This window comes from Bemisia tabaci, chromosome 10, assembly GCF_918797505.1.
Source record: "Bemisia tabaci chromosome 10, PGI_BMITA_v3".
NCBI classification, from domain to species: Eukaryota; Metazoa; Arthropoda; class Insecta; order Hemiptera; family Aleyrodidae; genus Bemisia; species Bemisia tabaci.
In genome coordinates this window covers 5,723,931-5,736,696 of record NC_092802.1, presented here as the reverse complement: position 1 = coordinate 5,736,696, position 12,766 = coordinate 5,723,931, and the positions used below count along the sequence as shown (strand labels likewise).

The 12,766-nt window shown below is 37.1% G+C and overlaps 1 protein-coding gene across 3 annotated transcripts in view; it reads left to right on the top strand.

Annotated features, from left to right (window-relative positions):
* The window catches only part of LOC109029860 (tyrosine-protein phosphatase non-receptor type 61F), a 21,071-nt gene continuing 8,305 nt past the window's right edge, over positions 1-12,766 (top strand). For 2 of the 3 annotated variants that reach the window (XR_011900643.1, XM_019040537.2), the window contains exons 1-8: positions 1-399; positions 2,031-2,186; positions 3,457-3,591; positions 4,576-4,697; positions 5,259-5,484; positions 6,207-6,371; positions 7,383-7,618; positions 8,807-8,932. Coding sequence is in view for 2 of the 3 variants with exons in the window: in XM_019040537.2 (XP_018896082.2) it covers positions 346-399; positions 2,031-2,186; positions 3,457-3,591; positions 4,576-4,697; positions 5,259-5,484; positions 6,207-6,371; positions 7,383-7,618; positions 8,807-8,932 (1,220 nt within the window). In the remaining variant the exon portion in view is untranslated. Of the gene's footprint in view, positions 400-2,030; positions 2,187-3,456; positions 3,592-4,575; positions 4,698-5,258; positions 5,485-6,206; positions 6,372-7,382; positions 7,619-8,806; positions 12,151-12,766 lie in introns of those variants that run through there. The other variant, XM_019040536.2, reaches the window with a different exon arrangement.

The following is a 12,766-nucleotide window of genomic DNA, read 5'->3' as shown; positions in this document are numbered from 1 at the left end:
TCCATTGTGCAATTGTGCATCATTAGCATTAGCATTACATTTTTTGTCTACGCTGTGACCCTTACGTTATTAAGCATTATTAATTTTCAATCAACGAACTAAGGTCCGTGGAAAGTCGAAAAGCTTCGTCGAGTTCATTTCTCGGAGGTGGTACCAGTGTGCTTTCCGTTTAAAATCTCTTATTTGTGAACCAAGCGTCCGAATCATCCGCGCTGTGTGTGTGTCTTGGTACAGAATCATCATGGCTTTTCCAAGAAGAAGGAATCCGAAGGCACTAAAGTAATCAATACGCGGCTATTTTCTCTAGGTTCTATTTTGCGAGTCGTCAGCGCGAATTCTGCGACAATGAGTAATTTTGAAAAAGACTGCAAACACCTTGACTTTTTCAATCTCTTTGAGGTATGTATAACTATCTGTAATGGGCTGTGCTTTAGTTCTCAGTGCACAGTCATTAGATGGACATTTTACACTTTATGACTAATTTAGGCTCCTCCCAAGTACATTTGCGATTTAGATTAAGTCGATAGATGTTTAATCATCCTTAACTTTTACTATTTGGGTCTATTCACAGTTCTCTCTATTCTAACTTCAAGAGTTAGTACTCCACCATCCGTAGGTCAGTTTGACTGGACTAGTCAGCTTCAAACTCCCCTACTTAACGGCGAGCAGATTTAAGCCCTTGAGTGCATATTTTTTTATTGAGAAGGTTTATCTTCAAGCCCAAACTCCATCATTAGTAGGTTAGGTTGCGAGGGTTAATCAGCCTTGGTGTTTAAGGTGATTTGATGGTTGCCATTTTATGTGTCAGAGCGACGCGCGATATATCCCATCAATTCGTTCCATAATTTCAGCTACGTGTAATTTTTTTCGAATTTTGAAATTGCACTTCTGTTGTCATGAGACCCAAGAATTCATGTACCAAATTTGACAAAGAAATTCAACGTATTAAAGGCAGGGTTTTTCCAGAAGAAAAATATCGCACTCGAGTGGAGCTTCGATATCAGTATCGAATGCGATATTTTTCCTCTTAGAAAAACCTGCCTTTATTATGTTGCATTTCTTTGTCAGATTTGGTACATGAATTCTTTAGTCTCATGGCAACAAAAGTGCGATCTCAAAATTCGAAATAATGACTAGTAGCTGAAATCATGGAACGAATTGATGTGATACATCGCACTGACACAAAAAATGGCAACCCTCAAATCACCTTAACTTGAGTTGCTGGTCTCTTAAGGGAGAGTGAGGAATAAATTAGATCATTTCTACTTCTATTTGTTCCTTTCCTGTTCCACGCTCTTGCCATTAACCTTCATCACATTTCAGACAGGCGTAGCGGCTGCTTGGAAGCCAACAGTAGGTCGTACTGAAAAATCTGCTAGATGCTACAAAGTGCGAAATTCCGAAGCATAGATATGTCTCTACCAAGTTCAGATCTGTTATTTTGATGTCCCACTAATGGGTAGAACTGGGGTAAGGTAAGAATAGAAAAATGTCACATCCAAAAATCGCACCATTCAACAGATATTTACATGCTAACCAATGGGCCAACTGATGATTGATACATTCAGACTGATGTGACTTACGTCCATTCTTTTCTTTCTCCAGTTCTAGTGCTGGCAGCGCTTCATACTGAGATTGATCTCAACATCTCTTATATGGATGGTAAAACTACTAGACCACATATCTCGTTTGCTGTGTATAAAAATCTCCTCTCCTATTTCGCTTTGGTGAACGAGAACAAACCAATATCATCCCTTGAATTTTTCACAGATTTTTCTTCACTTTCAGAAGAAAAATCACGTAAGTTTTCAATAATTGACGTTGAGTGGTTTTCCATCTAAAAAATAAAGTATTACAGGCAGCGTACGATGTCGCAAACCCAGATACGTGGTTCGGCAGTTTCACCGTTGATATACCATCAGCCACTTTATTTGTCTTTGAAGAATCTAATATGATAACAAAATGATTATCGCAGCCATTTCTTTTTTTCTGCTTTTAATTTTCTCTCTTTTTCTATTTTTTTTTTGCAGAGTATCAAAGAAGAATCAAACAAATATGATTTTTCCATCAAAGCAGCAAAGGAAAACAAAAATCTCAATCGTTACAGGGATGTCAACCCCTACGACTATTCTCGGATTATCCTTACGAGGGGCAGCTGTGACTTCATAAACGCAAATCTAGTGCCTGTTCGTAACTTAAATATTTCAATTTTCCAATCAATATACATCTAATTACACATGCAAGTATCCAGTCATTCAAAGTCAATTGAGGAACATAACAAATTCCATCATATATCTTGACTCCGATATGCGACCTATTGATAAATGGATTGCATTTTGCAATAAGGAACCACTATCTCCGGCTCCTCCGTAAGAGCACCTTCTGCATAGAGGAACGAATGGCATATATGCCGTATCTAAAATGAGCCAGAAATAGTGGTACCCTATTGCAAAATGTGTTCCAAATGTCTCTCATGAAAAATCTGCTCCTTTTTGCACTGAGGTCGCAGTTCTACTAGACTGTCAAAATCACCTTCATAGTCCTTTGATGGAAGTCCCCAAGGGGGAATGCAAGAGGAGAGTAACAGTTCAAAAGTATTAGGTCCAATTTGTCTTGCTTTTAGATTTAAAATGCAATCTAGACAGAGCATGAGGCTTGACACATAGTGGAAGAGGTCAGACAGCTTGGAAGGTGACATGCGCCTTCATGTAAACTGCTGCAACCTGGTATACATTTAGTACTAAGTGTCACTCAAAGCTAAGCATGCCTTGCTCGCATTCGTTCACCTAGATAGCTGTCGCTGATTCCATTAATTTCCTAGGGATGTCCTATCCGTTTTCAGTAAGTTTTCGAAACAGTTCCATCTCAAAGTAAGTAGTAATGATAAGACGACCCTTACTAGTAGCTATCAAAGTTTTCAACGCCAGCAAAAATGAGCTATTGTCAATTGTATCAATTTCACGGGCCAAGGAACCCAACGAACAGACATAGGAGGAAATAACGCGTAAAGCTTGCGCAGTTTGGATGAAGCTGACCAGAGCAGTCGTAATGGAGTGCACTAGTATTTAGAAAACAAGTAGTACACGATAGCTTACCAACAAATATTCAATCGTATACCCTTAGAATTTCCTAATTCTACCTACAATCCGGGTTGCCCACCTATCTTCTCATAAAAAAGCTCATGTGCTGTTTAGATTGTATTATGAGTCTACGGTTTGGTTTAACACCTTTACAGGGTTACATCTTTGTTCGAAGTCCAAGAAAATTGTTTCCAGGATTTATCCCAGACTCCTCACGCCACATAAAATCTTAATCTATTTTTTTAATACTAAAGCCAGGGTTTCTCATCTAATGTGTGTCTGGATAAATAATTTCTTATGATTATTCGTTTGTGAATATTAGGTTTGTATTAGCATTGCATTTAGATTTTATCTCTTTTCACTTGATTTTTTTCAGGTGGAGAAAGCACATAGGAAATACATTCTAACTCAAGGACCCCTACCCAACACAATATCACATTTCTGGGCTATGGTTTGGGAGCAAAACAGCAAATCAATAGTGATGCTCAATAAAATAATCGAAAACAACCGGGTAAGCTGTCTCTGTCCCTTCCTTAATTGGAAACCATTAATTTGTTGAATAATATCTGACGGAAGTTCAAAACTACGTATGGGTGTCTCAGAATCTCTGCTCCTATTATATTTTTTTTGAACAGAAACAAGCCATCTTTATAGCTTGAAATTTGTATTCAACAAATATTTTGCTAACAGCAAAGAAAATTCTTGAAGGGATTCAATCAATTTCGTTGACTAGTTTTTCAAAGAAAAATTAAGTATTAAGTCTGCTACGTCGCAAACAGAGATACGTGGTTTCCCATTTTGACCATCATCATCATCAATAGGATTTATCAAGCAGCAGCATGAAATCAATATCCCTCAAAAATCGATTTTTGATACTCTGGTAGAAATGAATCCCTCAAATTATAGTACTTTTAGCACTTCTTAAATTTTGGCAAATTTAAGAAATTAAATTTTGGCAACTTCTAGTTTGCACCAGAAAGAGAAATGCCAATTTTGATAATTTTTCTGATTATCTGCGCCGGGAAATTGATACCTGGAAAAAGTCAATCTCAAATCTCAGTTCTTATTGGCTGTGGACTGACAAATTAGGTGTGCAGAAGATATTTCGGAGAAAAAATTAGTTGCAGTCTCAGCCTCGAACTTTCCTTTATCCACTAAATTCAAAAGTAAGCATTTTGGGGGATATTTCCTAAACAAAGGCACTGTTAAAATCTTTTTGTCAATTTCACCAAACAAAAGAAGAGTGAGTATAATTTAACTAACTTTCCTCACCCTGTAAAAAAATACTGGTAGAAAGTACTTGTTGAGACAAAAAATTTCTACTAAATTTGCCCTTGCTACATGCGTCCTGGGGTTCCTGGCCCCCAACATTTTCTGCATCCCTTTGAGTCAAAGGGAAAGTTAAAATGAACTCAATCACCCATTGTAGATTGAGCGTCAATGATATTCCTTTTAATCAGTCATGCTCATGTTCTTGAAATCTTGTTTTTTCCAGATTAAATGTCATCAGTATTGGCCAAGTAGAACAGATGATCCTTTGGATTTATCAGATGTTTCTCTAAAGGTATCTTTTGTATCAGAAACAGCCTATCAGTACTACACTGTCCGAACTTTTGAGTAAGTGTATTAAATTTTAGATATTTTGTATTTCTTTGTTCGTTCTCATTTAGTTAAACTTTTTCTGCCTCATTCATATTTCTTCAACATTGCATTTGCCTCTTAGGTCTAAATGAGCCTTTGAGGATTTCAAGCAGGTTCCAGAAAGCACATTAAAACAAAAGACTTTGTTTTTGCTGGATTTCATTATGGTTTGATATTTTTAGAAATGACCTTAAAAAGTATGAGAATGCAAAAAAATGTAATCAGTGGTTAACTTGGATGCACTACTGATTTTGGAACTCAAAACATACCAGATTCCCGCATGCTGTATGACATTTTGTGCAAAAACGATGATCATAATTCCCTCATTTAAATGCGATGTAACAAAAAACTGCAATATCATGAACTGAGGCACATGGTCCTGAAGTGTCACGAGCAATATCTGACCCCCCGAACTTTCGGGGAGGCAAGCACTCTGGTGTGAAATAAATCGGACTAGATGCTGCCGCTTCAATCATTCCTAAAAACTTTAAACCTCCTTAGAATATTCTAATGTTTTATTTCCTGATTATTTTTTAGGCTAACTGATACAGAAACAGATGAAAAGCGGGAGGTGTTGCACTATCACTATATGACGTGGCCAGATTTCGGTGTACCCAAAAGCCCCAAAGAATTTCTGCGTTTCTTGCGAGCCGTTCGAAAAAGTGGATCTTTGGATGAAAATGTTGGTGCTCCAATTGTTCACTGCTCGGCTGGCATTGGGCGCTCTGGTACATTTTGTTTAGTGGATTCCTGTCTAGTAATGGTAAGTTTCTCTCACCTATGAATGTATTGGACTTTTAGTCTAGAATTTCATGATTTTAGTATAAAAAAATGAAAAATCGGCAACGCTGTACAGCCTAGATGAAGTGTCACTTCAAGTTGAAACTTAGCCTGGAAGTTTGCCTTACCATAAGCTTTCATTTGAGCCTTGTCTGGTTGAACAACTCGATATCCAAAAAAAGGGGAGCAACTTGGCAAGGCTCTTTGGTTTCCCTACAAAGGACATGAATTTGCTCCTGATGTCAGTTCTGAAATAAAAGATGGTTCCTATTTAATCCAACAAATACAAAAAAATTTCCCAATCTAATTCTCTCCCCTTATTGTTGGTTTAGTGCAACTACTCTAGAAACCAAAAATTTCAACTGAGCACCTAATGACTGAATATAATTTGTATATTCTATGCACCGGGCTGGTGCATGGTAGGGACGGAGGGGGGAGGGGCTCTAACTGGAAGCGCAAGGATTACCACTTGTGTGGTATTTAAAGCAGTAAAAAAAAAAAAAAAAAAAGAAGTGTAATAACTTTTTCTCTTTCTAAATTTTTCCCCTCTCTCTTATTGCATTTTATTCCAAACCTGTCTCTGGAAGTGCGTAATAGAATTAGAAACATGCTTCGGTTTGCACTATTGGCAAAATCAACAATTTTCTGTGCTTCAGCAATGAATTCATAGCTTATCTTAGTTTAAATAAAACAAAAAAATTACAGATTGCAGAGAACGGAGAAAATTCCATAGAAGTCCGAGAAGTTGGCGAGGTATTGCTGGATATGCGGAAATATCGCATGGGACTTGTCCAGACGGTTCAACAATTACGCTTTAGTTTTCTAGCCATCGTTGAAGGCATGAAATCTAGCTGGCTTCACAATCTCGAAGTAAGTGTTTAATTTTGTCGGTAGAATTAAATTAGAAGAGTTAATATTAAGAGCTCATTGTTGCATTCTTTTTATTCTTTTGAAATTACTAATCCATGATCTTTGGCTATCTCCCAACGTTTTTTCATGTGCATGTTCCCTTAAAGCCAAGAAGTCAATCTAAAAACCAACGAAAAATGATGGCTCTGAGGTACTATCTCCAAAGATCACCTTGACTCTATTGCTTCTTCTCTACCGTGTCCATCATTCAAATTTCATGAACAATTTTACACATGGCATTTTTATTCCTAGGTTGCAGGAAAGATGGATCACTTTGATTGTTGTGGCTAAAACCCAAAAGACAGCTGCAGGCTAGTTATTAGATTTTACAGACAAAGAAGACATGGGTAGTATAGAGCAATCCCATTGGTCGAAAGGGGTGGTTCCTACAGACTAAGGGAGAAAATGATGGACTAAGTTTAGGGTCTCTCATAGATTGCTGTTAGCTAGTGTATTACCTACTTTCTTTGTCCATTGCAACCGTCGGCTTTCACCAGTGAGATTCCTCCATATCCATTTGTCTTCTTCGTCAGTAAATTTCAATTACCGGCCCGCTGTGACTGGTTTGGTAGTCAATGTGTTAAAAATTAGGAACAGAAATTTTGAAATACTGCTTCGAGAAGTGTATTTTTCTTACTGGCAAAGCTTGATCTCTTGGCAGACCTAGGCTAGCGGAAAGGGTCATTTGGCAAACCTAGGTTTGTTGAGTGTCATTTTTGGCAAACCCGCATTTTTTTTCTACCACTGATATGAATTCACTACGTAACCTTTTTATATGTCCCTTAAAAATTGCCCTCCTGATTTGCCTGGACATTTCAGTGCCCCTTTTTTTTTCGGATTATCACAAATTACCTTTTCCTCTTTGAAACTCGTCAAAATCCCTTGAGCTGTGAAATCTGAAATGATGTTTTAGAGATTACTGAGTTGTGTGTTGAAATACTGAGTTGCTCAATGTTTCCATCAATTTTTTAGGATTCACCTGAAGATGATGAAAAAGTGGATTCTCAAAGTGAAAGCGAAGAAGAACCACCTCCACTGCCACCGCCTCGAACTGAGTCTTTGCGACCGGAAAGACCAGCACCGATATCAGTCGAAAGCTCTCCGTCGTCTTCACCGGACGAAGAGTCACCTCCTGGAGCATCACCAACTGTCGAGCAACCAACAGGCGCAGCTGGAGAAAACAAACCCATTGAAAATGGTGTCGACAAGTTAGTATCGCTTTCTTTATTTGGATTTTATGGGCTAGGGATATGGGTTTTCATCTGGAGATGCTACAGGCAGGGGAAACTTAGAAATGTCACTGTCAGGGAAAAATTGTTAAGACACTTCTATTAGCTCTCTATGAAAGGTTTGACGTTTCGAACAACAAATTCTGTCTGAAAACTATTTTTAACTATGTCTTTTTAATAATCTGGCATTTGTTCAGTTGTCAGGGAATTTAATTTTCCAAATTCTGTGGCAACCCTGATATCTTCATCTGTCAAGGAATTTCCCAAAATGTGTGGGGGACATTCATTTTCTAAACTTTGTGGCAACTCTGATATTCTCTCTCTTGATCTCCTCTTCGAAGGTGCAAACAATTTTTCCCACTCTCAATTTTTGCAAGACACAAGGAAAAAGTCTCCAACTTTTCTTACCTCACAATAAGATTGTTGTGCACAAGAAATACAGATGAATGAATTAAGTTGTAAGAGCTAATAATGCTCTAAAATCAAGTTGAGCATGTCAAAAAAGGTTGATATACATTTCACACACAAGGAAGGCGCGCCCAGATGGCTCGTTGAGCCAAGCTGTAGCTTGAAATCTATATAGAATACTCTGCCAACAGAGGAAAAATCAAAGCAATTTTCAAGAAATTACGCCGACTAGTTTTCGAAAGAAAAATTAAGAATGACAGGAAGTCAGCAATGTTGCATATGGAGATATTGACGGTGTAAGTCCGCAATCACATATCTCGTTGGCAGTGTCTGAAAATCTCCGCCTCTATGTTATTTTTTTTAAAGGAGAACAAATTACCATCATTCCTTGAAGTTTTTGCAGAATTTTCTTTGCACAGAGAAGAATAATATGGCAGTTTTAAAGAATTGCTGCTGAGTAGTTTTCCGTTTACAAAATAAAGTTTGACAGGAAGTATGCGACATCGCAAACGGAGTTTTGTGATTGCCGACTTACACCGTCGATATGTAGTTTCGCACTTTTGCCATCAATATTTTTTAGATCTCTTGATTGTTTGTAATTGAGTGATTGTTTACAACATAATAGCCCTGCAACCATCATAGAATTATTCTATAGCTCACACATTTGGTCATTTGTAACTTTTCTTTTTATTCATATTTACTTTTCTATTTACTTTGTGTCAGCTTTCTACATGTTGTGGTTTGTTCTTTTTCTTGCAGAGATGGGGAAGAAGCAGTGCGTCAGAGGAAAGCGGTGCAAGCAGACAAGCAGAAGCGTCTGGCAGAAAAGGTCGAGGAGATGAAACGCAAACAGGACGACGCAGAGTACTGGGAACGGATCAAAAGGTCTTTAAAACCATACGTAAATTTTCTTTTAATTGGTGTTGGAGGGCTAGCCTTTTATTATCTTGGGCCACGGGGCTCCAACTAGCTGGGTTAATTCATTTAGTCTCCATGAGTTACCAGGCCTTTCCTTCAAATTACTCCCTCTCCTTTTCAGAGTCTACACCCGTATCCATTTATTTTTTGTTTGTTTCGAACTCGTACCGAAAATTCTTCACGGCAGGCTGGAATATGGAGAGTCAGCCGACTTTAAAGCGTTTTCTTCATGATTGTGAAAAAACCTTTCGGTCGTGTCTTGCAACTAGGATTTTAATCTGTAATGTCGATTTCTTTTGAATTGGAACCACTCAAAGATATTGCGCATAGATATCAGAAATTTTCTTTGACTCTCAACAACATAGCCTCTCCGAGCAGTCCTAGAACAAATATGTGGAGTCGCTGATTTTTTCCCCCCAGGCTCTTTTATGGTTTGTTAAGTTCAGCTTAATTTAAAATGTGAATGTAATGTGGAGAGTGAAATATTCGAGAACACTAAAGCTCAATTTACAGATTTGCTCTTATCTTTGAACATTTTATTCGACTTTTGGGTAAAAGTTGATTAAAGTAAATGGGCTGACATGAAAGTGAATTCCAGTTGGTACAATGCGTTTATTTTAGTCTCGCCCAGTCCAGGTTGTAAAATCATGACTTCTGTTGTGCCAAAGTAGGATCAATTCTATCTACTCTCCTAGTTTTTATTCTAAGTTTCCATTCAGACAGAGGTGCCAATGAACAACTCAAAACTCCAAAAGAGTACTTGAATGCATCAGTGCATCAGATTTTTACTGCTGTGTAGAAGTTTTTCTTTTTATCTTACTGTCAAATGAAAAGTGATCCATTGTCGAATAAGAAGTTTGTAGAAATTGCAAGTGTATTGAGCTTTACTTAAATATTTTTTTTTTTTTTTTTGATATTTAGAAAAGACTGAATTCTTTGTTTTTAGGAATAATCATCAAAATTTGCATTTAACTCACTTAAATTCTTGGAGCAGTTTGAATCAAACGTGCTCCGTGCTTCTCAGATCAGAGCACACCACTCATAAATTGATTGTAAACGATCTTTCATTTGGTTGATGAAATGTTTATGTTAACTCAACTTACACTGTGACTCATTTGTAAAACTATTTCCCATCTAAAGAAGAGTCAGCCCCTATTCAGTTGAGTCAGTCACTAGGTACCAATTTATGTGGAGGTGGGTGCACATATATTCTAGAATGGAAGTGATTTAACGCATTGTTGTGTATTTTTAAACCGTTGATAAAATTTGCTCAGACTACTCAGTAACAGACTCAAACCATCAACTAGCCTATAACTGATTAATTTGTTGCCCTAAACTATAGACGGTAATTTGAATTCATCAAATAGTGAAAGGACCACGTACAGAATATTAAGAAAAACCCTGGTTAAATTACGAGATTTTTTGGTGTGAAGTTTTTTAAGGTCTCCTGAGTAAGATGAGCTTTTATAATCGAACGTTCTTCGTGCCAATCTCAAGAAAAGCGGGTTTGAAAATTGGTTCGGCTGTTTAAGTGGAAAAATGTAGGTGATCAAGGAGCGAGTTTCTCTTGCTGCGTCTTGAGGTGGCTAGGGAGATGATGTGTGTCAACTGAGTTTATAATAAGAGGATAATTTTTTACTGTCACTACGGTGCTGTATAATAATTTGTGTGAATTGCCGAAGAATACACTTTTCTGGGCCAATCTTGAGAAAATTGGGCCAGAAAAGTGTATTCTTCGGCAAAATTCATTCGGTGTATTCTTCAAAGAAAGTTTGATATCAAAAGCACATGTTACTCAGGAGGAAATCGTCAGGCACATCATCAAAAAAAATCTCAAAATCCAACCAGCGTCGCTTTTCTTGGTCTCTTTGCAGTGTGCATAGTCCTTTTAAACGTAAGAAAACGAAAACGTTTGAAGCAATTCTGCTCATGTGATTCCTAGACCTACAATGGGAATGCTCCACTGTTTTTAGTAATTTAGCTTGATGAAAGAAGAGAGTTACTAGTCGCTTTTTACATCACTTTAATCATGTGAACTTGTGTATTGAAGATCACCATCAGTAAAGTGTCAACGATACGTAAGACTCCAATGTATCAGAGCTTTTGAATGATCGTTCTCCCGCCGAATTTAGACTCATAGGTTTTTTGCTGCTTTCAATAGTTTTGTATATCAGCAGCAGTTTTTGCCCCTGATTGCTGCAGGAAGTCCAGACGAGAGGTTTTTTATTTATGTCCCCAAAATTTCATTTGAGGCTTGTAAAAAATTAGGACATTTGAGATTGGTTTTCCTGGAACCATCACTCAGCCTAATGGAAATACTTTTAATTATATTGGGGTTCATATGATCCCAATTTTTAGAGCATCAACTTCAGTTTAAGTGGGAAGTGTTTCAACTATTTCACTTAAGGGCTATTCTCAATTCCTTTTTCTGTTTAATCATGAGGAACCCTATTCTTTTCCGTGCTATTCATTTAAAGTATGGTACATAACCCAAACTGTTTCAACGAATCACTGTTAAACGTTTTAGTTGTCACACTTCTTTAAATTTTTTGTAAATAACCTTTGGTATCATCATTAGTTCCTGTGATCCCTTTTTTTCTTTATTTTTGGCTCACCTTGAAGTGGTGTCGATTCAGTCTTTTAGATCGTTCAGTTGCCCTTCATTATTTTGTCAAGAAATACGGTTAACACCTTAAAAAATTCTACTTCTTGAGTGGATGCGATCGAAGTTGCATCTTGCACGGGTAAAGTTATTGTGTTATCCGGTTGAGAAATTTTCTTGGGGTCCTGGCAGTTTTACATCAGATTCTTTGCCTTGAGTCGGTCATCAATCTATTTTACTGGAACTAGTAAAATTGCCCCAGCCTATCCAGACCTCTTTTATTGTTACCTTCATCCTCAGCTGAAAATGTTCGGTCTCTGAGGCTTCAGTGTTGTTTTCAAGTTTCTCACAACCGATAACCTGTTCATAGTAGTTATAGATATCGGTGCTTTTCCAGTATTTGCTCCCCGGTCACTCAAGAAGAACAAGTATTGAATTTGAACTGACAAAAATTTTGTAAAGAAGCCTTTTTTAAAAATATTTCTACTCGTAAATGTAATGAACTTTGTAAAATTTTGTACGCATAGGTTTATTTTCATGTTGTGTTTATATTGCATATTAATATATTTTTATTATCTTTTTACTCCATGTTTTTGTTCTCATTTATTGCAAGTTCATTTGAATTTTCATGAGTCTTATCAGTCTGGCAACTATCAATCGAACTGTTGTTACTGCATGATTTGATATCAGGCTCTAGCATATTTGTTGGTAATCCTGTTTTGTAGTTAATCTTTTCCCCAACGAACAATTTTGATTTTCTTAGTTAAAAGTGACTCAGTTTTTCTGCATTTCATCAAATGCTTCATCTAATTGCTTTTGAAGTATTTGAGAACAATTTTTTTCATTAAAGACTTTTTATAATGGAAACTATTAATACTTTTTATAAGAATCCATGAGGGATAGATAGTTTTTCAGTAAATGGCTTGGAAATACTCAGTCTAACATATTTATGTCGAAAGGAACTTAATTGCATGCAAATCCTGTATACATAATTCCTTTCAGCATAACTAAATCCAGTCTCCCCAACACTAGGGGTTCTCTCGCAAATTCTGGAACTTTTCAAAAATATTTCAATTTTGACTTGGCACTTTCACATAGTTTCTGTAAAAAAATTTTTGTGTGCTCAGATAAATTCCTCCCGAAATATGGATCCCCTCCCCGTTTACTGATGTGTTTCTTGTGCTTGGTACTTTATGAGT